We start from the raw sequence: 15,497 nt of genomic DNA on the forward strand, positions 1-15,497 counted from the left end.
AAATACATTAAAACACTGTGACTGAAAAGAACAAAACAAAACATAGCAAAGCAAAAAAGGAAATAAATAATGGATGAATTAGTGGCTCCTCTTGCATTGTTAAAAACAACAGAGGATCAAATGACATTAAAAGAGAACAAAACATAAAAGCTTCTTTTTGGAAGAAGTGTCAACATTCTCAGAATACATCTTTAATTCAGAAAAAAATAAAAATAAAAAAACAACAAAAATTTGTTTGGAAGTCTGTTTTTTTCTTTTTGGGTTGACTTTTCATCAGGTTAATAAGCTTGTGGACTTAAAAAAATTTATCCTGTTCACCTACATGTTGAAATAGGTGTGTAAACACTGTATAAACAGAAAGTTAAGCAAATGCATAGAAATTCTATTTTAAAAAATTAGTATTATATAAAAGCTAGTCATCCTGCATGCAGTCCCATGGTAATGTTAACATTTTTCAGTATATCTGGTGATTTTCAGAGTGACATCTGCTCAGACAGTGACCGATGTCCCTCAGCCCTCTGCTTTCCCTTTATTTTATTCTTGTAGCAGATTCAAGGGGTGTGTTACTGCTTTTATTAAGGTCTCTGCGAGCTTTGCCATCTCCTCAGGCCTCACTTTGATAAGAAAATATTGGGCTCATGCTGCTGAAACCCAAACCATAAGCAATTTCCAATGTGATCTTTTCCACACAGTCATTTCTCTACCTGGGCACAAGAACAAATGTAGGAACATATAATCCAGTCTCTGCTCTCACTGGTGAATACTTGTGTGACAAATCCTATTAAAAATGATTGATATACCTAAACCAGCACTTTTTCTCATCACCATTATATCTGTGACAGGGAGGCTTATTGGTCAGACTGACAATTGGAGTGAACATTAGACTTTATTGTCCTTCTGGAAATGAGCAAGGTCTGGGAAGGTGCAGCACTTCAGCCTTTTCTCCTGCCAGCCTGTCAGCTGCAGCCACCCTCTGCTGTGCTCTGGAATGATTTGCTGCTGCTACATAGCACATCGGAGTTGAGGCTTTTCTCCTACTCTGGTTCCTCTTTACTTCTTAGGGAAGGAGTCAGCTGCATAAGTGTGTCTGAGATCGTATTTGCTGTTTGGATACACCATCAGCCCATTAGCTGTATCTCCAGAAGGGATGGCTTGGAAGAAGCCCTGTAGCATGTCTCTCAGCTCTCTGCAAACATCTGCAGACATGAGGGTGTCTGAAGTGACCTTACAGGTTTATATTTAGGCAAACAAATTATGCTGTGATTGACAAAGTTATTTTTCACTTTACACTCGGCTCTTCCCAATCTCTAAGCATGACCTTGCCCATGGAAATTCAACAAGACTCTTTGGTTTTCAGCTGGCTCAGGTAGAGCTGTCTGGAAGATTATGGTCACAGGCAGTTGTGGTTTAGAGGGTAGGGATTAGGACCCAGAACAGGAAGAGGAATCTAATAATAGGAGCCTGTGCAGAATTTGGGCTGGGGTGCAGTGATGCCCAGTCCATTTCCTTCCTGAGGAGGCATAACTGCTGGATGGTGAATATTTGAAACCTGAGGGGGCAACAGAAGCTAAGGTTACTTAGAAGCAAGGGATTCCTTCTCATTTGTTATGAGATCAAGTAGTTGGATATGGCTAGATCCCCATAAAATACAAATTATTTAATTAAAGAAAAAGAAATTAATGCGCTCCTTACAACCACAGCAGCTGTGATATCAAGCTGGAAGTTCTTTGGCTGTTTTTATTCTCTCAGGTTTGATCTGCTGTTGAGTTCTGCATCTAAACAGAAAGGTAGAAGGACATACCAAATCAGATCCATGTAAACAGACATATTTGAAGGGACAAAGGGGTTCCTATGGTAGGCAGTGTCAGGTATAAAATCCTGTGTCACCAACAGACATCCTTACAAAGCATCAACATCTATATTTTCATGGGGTAGGTTAACATTCAGGTTTCCTCCATGAACTTGGGAGCTTCTTGCTGACTGATCTCCTTAACTCAGCTGCTGAAACCCTTCAGAAGAGCAACACAGGCAGGGGACAGGGAAACAGCAGAAATAAGTGCATTATCCAGCAGGAGTAGAGGGCAGCGGTCTGTTAGGAAGGAAGACAAAAAACTACTCTTTCTTTCATGGGAAAGAACACGTTCACTTTTAAACATTTCAACTCCTTGAGTCGGGTTGTGCATAACAACACTGAAAGAAGTATTTTTGTGACAAATAAACTAAATCTGTTGAACTGTTACATGGAGGAGTTTGTAATTACTAATATCAAATACAAATAAAAAGCATATTTACTAACAAAAAGAACAAAGCTATCTCTTTGCAATGCTAACTAAAAGATGGGCTTTGTAAGCAGTTTTCATACATCATTGTGAAGGCCAAAAATGGGGAAAAATATTTCAGCTTACATAACCACCAATGACCATTACTGGCTCAGTGAAAGACGATGGACAGAGTCATGTGCCCCGAGATGGGCCTTTTTATAGGTTTTCCCTTCATAGCTGCTCAGAGGGTCCTTTCCTCTGCTTTGTCAGGAGCCAGCTCAATCCAAAACCTTAATGCATCCCTTTATCAGGAGCAGCTGGCAGAGCTCATGAGCTTGCCAGGAGTCCATGAATCCTCTAGCTCTCCTTGTCCAGAGCAACTGCCACCCTGATATTCCTCAGAGGATTTCTGGGAACCCCCCACAACCCCAGAAGCAGCTACCTGAGGATCTAGAAGGTCTCAAAGCATTCCCAGAAGCTACTGTGTCTGTTGCCTGTCTCATTTCAACTCAGTTTTCTGCTTCAACCACCCTTTTAAATCTTGGAGTTCCCCATTTCTGATCATGGGGCAGGGATCTGGCATTCCATGGAGAGTCATTTGGACTAAACATGGAGCCTGCAGAAGTGAAGCAGAAGGACTTGGAGTCCGCATGGAGTAATCTGCAATCACAATAGCATTCCCAATGGAAGAAGCATCGCCTCTGTTTTACAGATGACCAGCTGCAGCATGGAATAACTGGAATAACTGATCTGAAGGCTTGGATAGGATAGGAAAAGGACAGAATTGGAAAGGAGCAGAAACCCAGTGAAGAGCAGCTCGAAAACATGTTGTGTTAGTCAGTCTGAAATTTATTTCATTGATCTAATGTATTTTTTTCTTTTTTTCATATTCACACAAGATTGCTGAGACAAGACAAGATTAGCATATAACCTTCACATATGTATTTACACAGTATATCTTACATGCATAGAAGTATATTAAAAGGTACTATTGGACTTCAGAAATACCTTCCACATATCTCTCAATTTTCATTATGCAATTTCAGCCTTTGTAATCCTTTTACCCTTGTCTCATCTCTGCTTTCAGAAATCAAAATTAGGTGCCTTGGTAGATTAGGGTAGAACAGTGGATATTGTCTGTCTAGACTTCAGTCAGGCTTTTGACACTGCTCAGCCAGAGAGGAAAAGGCTCAGGAGGGATCTCATTGATGTGCACGGATACTTGAAGGGACGCTGCAAAGAGGACAGAGCCAGGCTCTTCTCAGTGGTGCTCAACAACAGGACCAGAGACATTGGCCACAAACTGAAACACAGGAGGTTCTCTGAATATCAGAAAATATCTTTTCACTGTGGACGTGACTTGGAACTGGCACAGGTTGCCCAAGGAGGTGGTGGAGTCTCCATCCTTTGAGGAAACTAAAAAAATACCTGGACGTGGCTCTGGACAACATGCTCTAAGTGCCTTTCTTAAACAGGGGGCTGGACCCAAAGGCCCCTTCTAACGACAATCATTCTGTGATAAATTCTGTGAGCCTAAATTTTGATTGAGAATTTTTTTATAAATCACTTTTTTTCAATAGGAGATCTCCCTTTCACAGGTTTTCAAAAACAGAAAGTTAAAATGTGAACTTTGGGAGCTTTTCCAGTTTGTCATACTACTAATTAATAATTCCTACTAATTTCCTTTAATAAGGTACTTGAAAATTAAATGATCCATAATTTTCAGATTAACAGTCCTTGAAAACTTTCAGGATATCAGTTTTCTTTCTCTATACCGCACAAGGAAAAAAATAAATATCTCAAAACTTCCTCTGGGATAAAACAAATAATTTCCTTCCCACTCCCTATCATTTAGTCCCCTAGTGAAATACTGGCACCAACAGAATCAACAGATTACAACTCATAATTGCCTTTAGGCAAGGCAATGTCCTTTTGGATTTCATTATGCTCTCCATTTTAAGTATAAAGGATTTGTTTTTACACTGATAGAATCTTTCAAAGCAGTGAGCTTTCTGAAGTTCAGTCTCTCTGAAGTTGCCAACATTTTTAATTAATGACATGAAGGCACTCAAATCTCTTTTGTATATTAGAGTGAATTTAAATTAGTTAAAACAAAAACAACAAACCTCTTTCTAATAATTTTTAATTCTCTGATTCCTAAGAATTATTAGAAGACAGTCTGCTATGCATGATAAAAACTGTGATTTTTATATCCACCAAGCCTCTCAGGTGGAGCACAATTTCCCCTTTTTTCATTGCCAGTATGATGAGGTCTACTGGATGTTACTTCACACATTTTGAAAAAGGATGCCAAGTAAAATCTAGTGTACTCTTGAAAGGATAGCATTCAGTCTTCATGCTGAATTTTCTGATGCTGGGACATTCAAAATAGATTTTTCAAGCTATTTTATCTTTATTTGACATGTAATATATAATATAGATGTGCAAAATAGCACAGTGTTAGTTATCTTGTCACAAGGATTGACAAGATCACAAAGCACATTAGCTAAGTGGTGTTTATCTCCTCACCTTTACTCATTGGGAAAGGATTGGTAGGGTGGAAACCAAACCTAATGTTGGGTTCAGAGACCATGAATCAAGAAAAATTATTTACTTAATATGGCCTCTGGCTTAGTGAATAAAGAGAGTAAAAGAGCAACAGATTGAAGCAATACACCCCCTGTCCTTACATCAAACACATTGAATTTAGACAGACTGCCTGTTTAAAAAAGGGCTTGTAGTGCAAAACAAATATTCAGAGTCATTACTGGATGTGTAAAATTAGGCCCTGCAAGGTGACTGGACAGAATTTTTCAAGGGAAGAAGTTAGAAAGGTGCTCTTAGTAGTTACATTTGAACAATAAAAAAGTGTCTGAATATTTTTAAAGCCTTACAGTTTTTAGGCTTTGGTGGCCCATATGGTCTTCAGCCCCAAAACACTACTGCCTATTTTGAAATAAAAGCCTGTACCCATCCCTCCAGCTGAAGTATAAATTGGGTGCTGGGTATGCAATCCAGCTCTTCTGTCAATATACAGAAAACAAAATATCTTTCTGAAAGAACCATGTGAGAGGTAGGAAATGGAAACCACTTATCACAGCACACAGTGCAGAGCAACCCCCTGCACCTCTGTAGGCACTGTTCAGAGCTGGACCGAGGAGGAGGAGGAGGACATTCAAGAGTCTCTGGTATTCAAAACTGGACAGTGAGAAGAAATCCAGCCCTGTCAGCCTGAATTTGGTGCCAGGGAAGGTCATGGAATAGCTCAAGAGCCATCATGTGGCTCACACAGGACAGCCAGGGCATCAGGCCCAGCCAGGATGGGTTTGTGGAAGACATGTCCTGCCTGACCAACCTATCTCCCTTATGACAAGTGACCCACTTTTTAGTTCAGGAGACAAGGAGCATCATTCCCCAGCACGCTCTTGCTCAAACAGTATTTATTAAAACAAATAAACAATTTTATGAATATATTTACAAAGGGTTCCACACTTCCTGGCAGGGGGAGCATCACAACTGGGACTATTTGCAGGGGCTGCACAGGAAGCAGGGATGTGAGCTCTTGTTTGCCTCCTCAGCTGGGAGGGGAGGTAGCACAGCATATTTCCTGGTCGCTGCTCCCCACGGCCACAGGGGTGTCTCGCCAGAATAGCCTCCACAGTGCCCAGCTCTATTGGAAAAAGTGCACAATGAGTGCTCTCAGGGACAGGAGCAGCAGGGGATCAATCATGTCCTTGCAGGCATTCAGGTATTTGTAGGCACTGCCAGCTCTCATGGCTGGATGCAGCCCTCAGAAAGTTGTTCTTGGGAAGGGCTTGGCAAATGCGCCAGTGATCCCTACCTTATCTGGGGGCTTCTCTGGAGTGTCATAAGATTCAGGATTATCCTCACAGACCTTCTCCTCCTCCTTCATCTGCTCCTGGGCACTGGTGGAGGTTTCCTGCTGGCTGCCATCATCATAGTCAAAGCTGCTCTGCCTGGGCAGCCAGTAGATCCCAAAGAGCACGAGGAGGATTTCAGCACCAACCCAGAACCACCACTCCTGGCAAGCCAGGACGAGCAGTCTTCCTGGGGTGAGTCCATGCTGCTTTTCCATCACCAGCAGCTGGGCCATCTCCACAATGCGCTCCTTCTCATGCTGCTTCAAGAGCTCTTCCATGACCTTCACTGATGAATGATCCACCCTCATTGCGTATTGGAGGATGCCCAGCAGCACCAGGATTTTGGTAATCCTTCCAGCTCTGGCCTGAAGGAGGGAGAAAGCAGCTCAGCAGGGCTGGGTGATGGGGAGATGGTGGCTGGGGCAGCTGAGGCAGGAAATGTAGGGCCCAGGGATGGGGGCAGCCATCCCCACAGCCCTGGGGGCACTTGCCTCAAGAGTGGAATCTGCCCTGCCCAAGACACTCACCGCAGTCCCTGCACCCTCTCCCCAACCCTAGAAGTTCCTCTGGGTGCTGGTGCTTCTTGTCTGTCCCTCATCCTTCCCCCAGCCTGCCCCACTCACTGCTGCCTCAAGCCACACTGCAGTGGTGACACTGCCACACTGCCCCAGGGTATCTGGGGACCTGTCCCCTCTCATGTCAGAGACGTTAGAGTCCCACAGCAACACTCTGCCTAGCCAGCCTGGGCTTTGGAAAAAAAAAAACAGATGGAATTCAGATGGAGCAAGAGTTTATGACCTTTGGAAGAAGGGTCAGCCTTTCGGGAGCACTGCACAGCTGTTGTGGGGTTGTGCAGGGAGAAAATCAGAAGGGCCAAACCCCAGCTAGAACTGAATGTAGTTATAGATTAACTGCCATATAAGAGAATAAAAGATGTTTCTAGAAATTCATTAGCAACAAAAGGAGGGCTCAGAAGAATCTCCATCCTTTACTGGATGGAGGTGAAATATAGTTAGATAGAATGAGGAAGAGACTGAGATATTTAATGCCTTCTTTGCCTCAATCTTTAGAGTAAGGCCAGTTGTTCTGAACTGGAAAACAGAGATGAGGAGCAGGCAGGAAACAGCACCTGGGCAGAGGCACCCAAGCAGGATGCAGGCACAGTTAAACTCAGCCCAAGCCAGAGGATCACTGCCCTGCTGTTCACAGACTAACCAGAGTTATTCCCAGCTGCCCAGTCACTTGAGTGATTTACAGTCTTTCTCACCAGCCAAGTCATCTCCTGGTTGCACTGTTCCTCCTGTTGTGTCAGAGCCTTTCCCACGGCCTTCACTGCCTGGGCATCTGCCCTCAGCCCGTACTGGAGGATGGCCAGCACCAGCAGGATTTTGGTGATCTTTGCAGCCATGGCCTGGAGGAGCAGGAGGGAGAGAAGGCGCTCAGTGGGGTTGGGTAGCAGGGAGAGGGTGGCTGGGGCAGCGGGGCCAGGAAGCGCAGGGCCCAGGGACAGGGCACTCGCCCCAGGGGCGGCACCGTCCCTGCCCGAGGCGTTCTGCACAGCCTCTGCAGCCTCTCCCCAGCCCTGGGCGCTCCCCGGGTGCTGGTGCTCCTGGCCCGGCCCTCGCTCAGCCCAGCCTTGGCCCTGCCTGCCGCCCTCACCGCTGCCTCGAGCCGCACTGCAGCGCCGGCCCTGCAGCGTGCGGTGTCTGGGGACGTGTCCCCCCCGATGTCACAGACACCAGGGCTCCATGGCCACACCCTGCCCTGCCAGCGGGGCCTTGGATGGAACTCAGGTGGAACTCTCATGGGACTATCATGGGACTATCATGGAGCTATCATGGAACCAGACTGTTTAGGACCTTTGGGAGAAGGGGCAGGAGGCCTACACAGCTTTCAAGGGGTTATGCAGGGAGAAAATCAGAAAGGCCAAAGCCTGACTGGAAGTTAATTTGCCCAGTGCTGTAAAAGACAATTAAAAATGCTTCCGTAATTATATTGGCAATGAAAGGAGGGTTCAGGACAATCTCCAGCCTTTGCTGGATTGTGGGGGGGTAACACAGGGAAAAAGGAGAGAAAGAGGCTGAGGTACTTAATGTAAGGCCTGTTTGACAGACATGACCTCCTCCCATGACAAGATGACCCACTTAGTACATGAGGGAGAGGCTCTGGCTCTTGTTCCCCAGGAGTTTAGTAAAGCCTTTGATGCTATTTCCCACAGCATTCTCCTGGAGAAAGTGGCTGCTCATGGCTTGGACGTGGCACTCTTTGGGTACAGCACTGGCTGTGGGGCTGGCCCAGAGATGGGGAGTGGAGTTACATCCAGGTGGCAGCCAGTCATGGGTGGGCTTCCCCAGGTCTCAGTACTGGGGCCTGTCCTGCTTGATATCTGTATCAAGGATCTGGAAAAGGGGGTCAGGGTCATCTGTCAGTTTGCAGATGACACCAATCTGGCAGGAATGTTGGTCTGCTTCAGGAAGGTTCTGCATGTGGATCTGGACATTGATCCACATGCAGAACCTACCAGGCTAGATTGATGGGTTAAGGCCAAAGGTATGTGATTAGTAAGACCAAGTGCCAGGTCCTACATTTGGATCACAGCAACTTTAGGCAAAGCACCGGGCTTAGGGCAGAGTGGCTGGGAAGCTGCTTGGTGGAACAGGACCTGGGAGTAGTGGTCAATAGGAGCTGAACAAGAGCCAGGTGTGCCCAGGTGTCCAAAAGCCAATGGCATCCTGGCTCATATCATGAATAGTGGGGCCAGCAGGACTTGGGAAGTACATCAAGACCCCTTGCAATCACTTTATGCAAGGCAGAAGACACTCTGTAAAAGCCTGAATTATCTGCAGACTGCTCAGCTATACTGAAAGACATAGTGGTGGGACTGCTCAGTTTGTTCTGCATCCTTATTCAGAATCCTCATTCATGTCTCTGTTCAGCTGTTCCTAAATATTCATATTGTAAGTGTAGAACAGATCAAGGATTGCTGATCACTTTAAAAGAGGTATCAATGAGATCACCCTGCCCTTTGCATAAAGCCATAGCAGCCACATCAAGTCAGTGAACTATTGTAATAACATAAATAATTTTAGGTTTAGATCTTAAAAATTCTAAGAAAGCCTATTAAATTCCATAGGAAACTGAAAACCTGAAGTGAACTAAGAGAGAAGTGGGACCAGCTCCTGGATAGGCTACATAACCATAGGCATTGCTAACCCTGCCCTTACGGAGTCTTGCCTCAGGAGCTGCGAGAGTCATTCCCAGCTGGTCTTTCATATATATTTAAGTAGAGCATGGCAATTAAAACAAATATAGTGGGTGTCACAATGTCTTCCAGGATCTGCAGGCAGCCTGTGCAGAAATTTTGTCACAGCTCTATCACTTCAGAGCTAAACATTCTTCCTTTAACAACACTCACTGCAATTTATATCTGGCAAAAGAAGCCACAAACATCAACATTTACAGATATGCTACGTGGCTACAAAATTCTGGAAAGAAAATCTGATTCCCTGTCTGTCCAGACTACATGGGAGCCCTGGACATTTCAAAGAGGAAAAGCAGTACTTCCCTGAATCTGCAGTTGAAGATGAGCAACAACTGCAGAACATCAGATAAAAGCAAACAGTGGCTGTAGTGACAGGACAAGGAGTAATGGATTCAAACTGGGAGAGGATAAATTTACATGGCATATGGAAGAAACTTTACTGTGAGGGTGGTGAGTCACTGGCACAGGTTTCCCAGAGAAACTGTGGATGCCCCATCACTGGAAGTGTTCATGGCCAGGCTGGATGGGGCTCTGAGCAACCTGGTCTAGTGGAATGTGTCCCTGCTAATGGCATGGGGTTGGAAATGGGTCATTGAGGTCCCTTGCAACTCAAACCATTCTATAATTCTAGGAAAAGAAAGAGGTGGGCTGTGTCCAATGGCTGTCACACCTTTATCTAGGAAGCAGATGAGCAGCAGAATCAGCCTCAGAACTTAGACTTTTGACCTATAATTCTCATCCTTATCTCCAGGGTCAAATCAAAATATTTACGATTCTGTGGTGCATTATGCTGAAAAATGAGCTGTTGCCAAATTGGATATCCATTTTGAAACTACCCAAATGGAATTGCAGGATGCTTGTTAAAAATAGTTTAATTACTTTTTGTCAATCCAACAGCCATGATCCAACCCATGCTAGATATTAGATCTCTAACCAAGGTGCAAAAGCTTTATTTAAAGTTTATAACTGCAACAACCAAAGACATTAGTTCACATGAGCAAGGTCAAAGTGCTTCCCATAGCAAAACACTGAGTATTCCTTTGGAACCATGGAAACCGAAAGAGACGAGGAGTGGGAATGTTCCATAAAACAAACCTAGCAAGCCCACTGTGGGCTACTCTCCTGCCCTGACACTAGGTGCAATTAGAGAGTGAGATTTCTGCAGGGTTTTTTACCAACACCATGTGCAAGTAACACAGAAAATTGTATTTCCCTAGCGTATGCAGTGTATCTTGTCTCCAAAATGTGGTTGGTACAAAGTCATCAGAGTACTCTATTGTCAGATCAACTGTCAAAAGTCATCCAGGAATAAATAGTTCTTTTTTTTTTCTACTTAAAACACATGGTTTGTGAGCAGGGAAAGCCAACAAACTATCATATTCTACACACCTACATATCAGATGACTGGGATTCTTCAACAAAACTCTACTTTTACTACTTGGCAATTTATTAACCTGAGTTTTAGAGCCTGCTGCTTGTATGAACTATGTTCCTGCAATGTTAGCTGTTTTGTTGTTTTTTTTAAATAACTTGATTTGTTAAAAACTCATTTTTCTCAAAACTGCTGCAAAACCAAAACAAGATGTGAAGGGGAGGAAGAGAGAAGCTCTCCAGGCATTAGATAATTTTTGCCTTATCTCATGAGTACTTCAGAAAGGTTTTGTAACTCCTTTTGGATCTCATTCTTGTCTTTCTCTAGGATCTCACCACTGTGTAGAACATGGCTCTGGGATGCTGAGAAGTCACACACTGTTGTAGCAGCAAATTATTTTCAACCTCATTTTTAAGCTTGTATAACCATGCATGCTGCCTTTGTGTCTGTTCCCTCTGTCCCCAGTTAATTTTAGATTCCTTGTTTTATAGTCACCACAACAGAACAGGATAGATCTCACTGACACAAAGATCCCAAAAGCTTTTAAAAACAGGTGGGTCAAGAGGGGAGACAGAATTAACACAACCCTTATCGGGCATCAGAGAATCCACTGTGAGCTCAGGTCTGTGTCTTATGTAGTTACAAGCACATATACGCATTTACAAAGAGCAGCAGATTTTAGGGGCATTTCAGTCACCTTTTCTTTTCCAGTGAAGAATATGCTGCAATTTCACAAGTAAAAAATCATAGAAGTACAGAATCATTCAGGATGGAAATGAACCTTAAGGTATCCAAGTCGAACCATTACCCCAGCACTGCCAAGTCCACCATGGTGTCCCTAGGCTCCGCATCTATACGTATTTTAAGTAGCTCCAGGGAAGCTGGCTCCACCACTTCCCTGGGCAGCCTGTCCCAACATTTATAACCTGTCTGGTGAAAAAATGTCTCCTAACATCCAATATAAACCTCCCCTGGTACAACTTCAGGCCATTTTCTCTTGTCCTATCACTTTTTATTTGAGAGAAGAGGGTGACTCCCCATCTGGCTACAACTTCCTTTCTGGTGGCTGTGGAGAGCAGTAAGGTCACCCCTGAGCCTCCTTTTCTCCAGGCTAAACACCCCTGGCTCCCTCAGCTGCTCTGCGCCAGACTTGTGTTCCAGACCCTTCCCAGCTCCATTGCCCTTCTCTGGACACACTCCAGCCCCTCAATGTCCTTCTTGTAGTGAGGGGCCCAGAACTGGATGCAGGATTTGAGGTGTGGCCTCACCAGTGCCCAGTACAGGAAGATAGCCCTGGCCCTGCTGGGCGCACCATTGCAGATACAGGCCAGGTGCCATTGGCCTCCTTGGCCAGCTGGGCATGTCTGGCCCATGTTCCTCAGCCTCAGCCCATCAATCCAGCCTATCCAGATCCCCCAGCAGAACCTTCCTGCCCCGAGAAGATCAGTTCTGCCCAACTTTGTGTCATCTGCAAACTGACTGAGGCTGCACTTGATCCCCTTTTGCAGATTGCTGAAAAATATATTAAGCAGAACTGGCCCCAATACTGAGACCTGGGGAACCCCAATAGTGACTGGCCACGAACTGGATTTCATTTCCTGCACCACCACTCTGGCCCAATCATTCACCCAGTTTTTTACCCAACTGTACTCCCATCCAAGCTAAAATACATTTATATCCCTCTACACACACACACACACCCCATATATGATAACCCCAAGAAGGATGCATGTGTCCATGTACATATGTACTTCTGGTGCAGAGTATAAAATAACTAAATGGTCTTCAAAAAATCAAGATAAACCAAAGCAGAATCCCCAGAGATGATTTCATCACAGTAAAAAGGTAATGGAAAGAGATTAAGAAGGTATCTATATTTGCAGAATAGTTCCATTATTTCTAAAATTACATTGATTTCTACTACTTTTTTTTTTTTTTTTTTTACTGATATTTACAAGTTTTTCCTGATCACCTTGAACTGAATTTCATCTTCACTCACAAAACTAGCAGCAGCAACTACAGTTATATATCATGGGCTGGGCACTCCGATGGCGTAAACAGGGTATATCTAGTGACTAGGCCAGACCTGAGAAATTTTATAGATGCTGTTCTCCTGTGCTTTCTGGTGACCACGGTGGTATTAGTACATATTTTCCTGCCTATATTTATATTTTTTGGAATCACTACTCTACTGAATTTTGTTTGCTGCTTTGTTCTTGTTGGGGCCTTTTTGGAAAGCTAAATTGTATTGTGCTATTTACTAAACACCAATTACCTTCTGGCTTCTCTTGTTAGGCAAAAAAAAAAAAAAAGGAGCTACTATCTTGGAAACCATCTCAGTGAAAACTATCTGGGAAAGATCAGTAGCACATAAAGTCTTGGAAAAGGCAGAACCCCCTACACAACATGCACAGGACTGTCCTGCTGGTGTGGCTGTGCCATCTACAGAGGCTCTGTAAACCCCAGGGCTGTCACTGCAGTGTCATCACCACACAATTATCTCCTCACCAGAAGGCCTGAAGGCTTACTTTTAGTCTCACTTGTGAGTGTTTCACACCAGCTGCAGATGATTAATCCTTAAATATGGATATTAAGATCCACCTTCTGTTTCTTAAATAGCTTTAAGAACTCACACAGTTCTTCAAACATATCTGTTTCAGGGCTTAGTTTTGCTCTAGCCTTAGTGAAATCTCAATCTTCAGACTATAATTACTTCCTGTAAACTTTGGAATTCAAGTAAAGAAATTCCACGTGGCCCTTCAGATTTCCAGCCCAGCTTCTGATATGTTTGTGGAGGTTTATTGTATCCTTTGTTCCTAATCTCTGTCTCACCAAAGCAAGGCTTTCTGTGACAGCCTAAAAATTATTTCCCTGCTGCAATGAAATTCCTCTCCAGTATCCCAGAGGGTCTCATGAACCTTCTTGAAGAAGACAGTAGGTGCAAAATAAAACCCTTTAAAGTGGGAAGCAGCACTTAATCTACAGATAATAAGAAGTGTTCAATTGACTCTATCAAGTCTTATTTGCTGAGCCTTGTGCTTTAACTAGTCAATATTTGTAAGGTGTAAGCCTGCTCTTCTCAAACTTTATCTGAAGGCTTTCCAAACCATTTAAGATTCATGAGTCTTAAACCTATGATACATTTTGTTCACAGGTTTTCTGGAATTTTCTGGAATGTTTTATAGCACACACTGACATCAGAGAAGGCAAAATATTCCTCTGCTAGCACCAAGTGGGCAGGCTCTGAATCTAAAGGTGCTAATAAATGCATAAGCCATTTAACAACACAGGATGTGGTATCTTGAAAAAGGTCACCCTCCATAATGAAGACATTTGTGGCTTTCTAGGATCTCAATTTCACAAATTCAACCATCAAAAAGGAAAAATTAGATTGAAAGTATGGTTTTCATACAGTTCACTGAAGCTGTTTTTCTGGTTTTGTTAGATTGCAAGTCCCATGTGCTGCACTGAACACAGTCAGCTGCATAATATATATTCTATATATTATTGCACACACTAACATTATATATAATGCAATAATGAATACGTGCCATAAACAGTTCTAGGATTCTGTTTGTCACTGTAATATGACTTTATTGTACATTTAAAATCATACTAGTTATTTGTGGCTTTTACACATCTAGAAGTGGGAAGAAGGTACCATACGGTGATAAATTGCTGATAATGAATAATGTAGAGATAAACAACTAGAGAACTCCTTAAAATATTCTTGATGATTTAAGTATTGTAAGGTAGGAAGGAAGCCTGCATCAAAAATAATGACAGATTTGAAACAGTGGAAAACAAGTCATTCCTCATCTAAGGGTGTGAAAACCTGTGGAAACCTAAAGGAGCTCTAGAAATTACACTGGCAATATCCCTGGGAGAAAATACTAAGGACAAGAAAAAAATGTTGCAGAGGATGTGTAAAAACATGTTTTATTCAAACAACAGCTACTGTCAGAAAAAATGGTCAAGCTTTTGTGTACACAAACCATACTTCAAGGGCAGCCTAATGAGTAGTATTACAGGAAGCATTACAAGTTCTTCAAGAAATATTTAACTATGAAGGAAGAAATAAATATCACAAGTTCAGCCATTCGTGGCAGTGTAGCTGAAGTTGGATGTCTGAACTGTGTAAACAAGCCCCTTACATTTTTTCCTGATTGCAGAAATTTCACATCATGCAGCTGTGACTCCCTTCCAGAAAATGTCTCCTAATTAGCTCGTGTATATTTTTAAACTGCATGTTATATGGGCAATGAAACAGAGGAAAGGCAAATTAACAATGAATAAATCTCTTTCACCCGTCACTTACCGTAACAGTTACTATGTTCTCTCTCACACAGACACAAATACTCCCTCCTCTTACTCACATGTCTCTCCTGAGAAAGAGAAATTAAGACCCTCTTCATAACTCTTCTTAATTTTGTTTGCAACCAAAATTGAATTGAATGCACAAAATCCAGTCACATTTCAAAACTGAAGTCACCTGCCCTATCTCTGTCCCAGCTACCTGTGTGGTGCCATTGAATATTCAGCAGACTACAAAGAAATCCTGGAAAGGGAGGGCAACTTCTGAAGCACTGTGTTATGGACCAGGAGCATTCCCTATTCAAAAAATGACCAAGAAAATTACCTTATTGTGTTGTAGATGTGCTTGCCACATTATTGTTGCAAAGAACTTGCAGAAGCAGAACTCCTTAAGCTGATGGAAATCA

At 43.2% G+C, this 15,497-nt stretch overlaps 1 protein-coding gene across 1 annotated transcript; it reads right to left on the reverse strand.

Annotated features, from left to right (window-relative positions):
* Positions 1–5,684: 5,684 nt before the first annotated feature.
* Positions 5,685–8,652, reverse strand: LOC137467437 (uncharacterized). Its single transcript, XM_068178942.1, has 4 exons — positions 8,507–8,652; positions 7,410–7,848; positions 6,103–6,507; positions 5,685–5,931 (listed from the first exon to the last, which is right to left on the reverse strand). The coding sequence occupies exons 1-4, from the start codon at positions 8,650–8,652 to the stop codon at positions 5,836–5,838; spliced, it is 1,086 nt and encodes a 361-aa protein (XP_068035043.1). The 3' UTR covers positions 5,685–5,835.
* Positions 8,653–15,497: the final 6,845 nt, after the last annotated feature.

Source organism: Anomalospiza imberbis, chromosome 2 (assembly GCF_031753505.1).
Source record: "Anomalospiza imberbis isolate Cuckoo-Finch-1a 21T00152 chromosome 2, ASM3175350v1, whole genome shotgun sequence".
In the NCBI taxonomy this organism is placed as follows: domain Eukaryota; kingdom Metazoa; phylum Chordata; class Aves; order Passeriformes; family Viduidae; genus Anomalospiza; species Anomalospiza imberbis.

What these genes read in the sequence shown, in the direction of transcription:
- LOC137467437 (XM_068178942.1), bottom strand. Translation starts at nt 8,652, where the DNA reads ATGTGGATCAATGTCCAGATCCACATGCAGAACCTTCCTGAAGCAGAC. An exon ending in ATCAAGCAGGACAGGCCCCA is followed by an intron (nt 7,849 to 8,506) that starts GTACTGAGACCT and finishes ACACGTCCCCAG; the next exon opens with ACACCGCACGCTGCAGGGCC. An exon ending in CAGAGAAGCCCCCAGATAAG is followed by an intron (nt 5,932 to 6,102) that starts GTAGGGATCACT and finishes TTTTTCCAATAG; the next exon opens with AGCTGGGCACTGTGGAGGCT.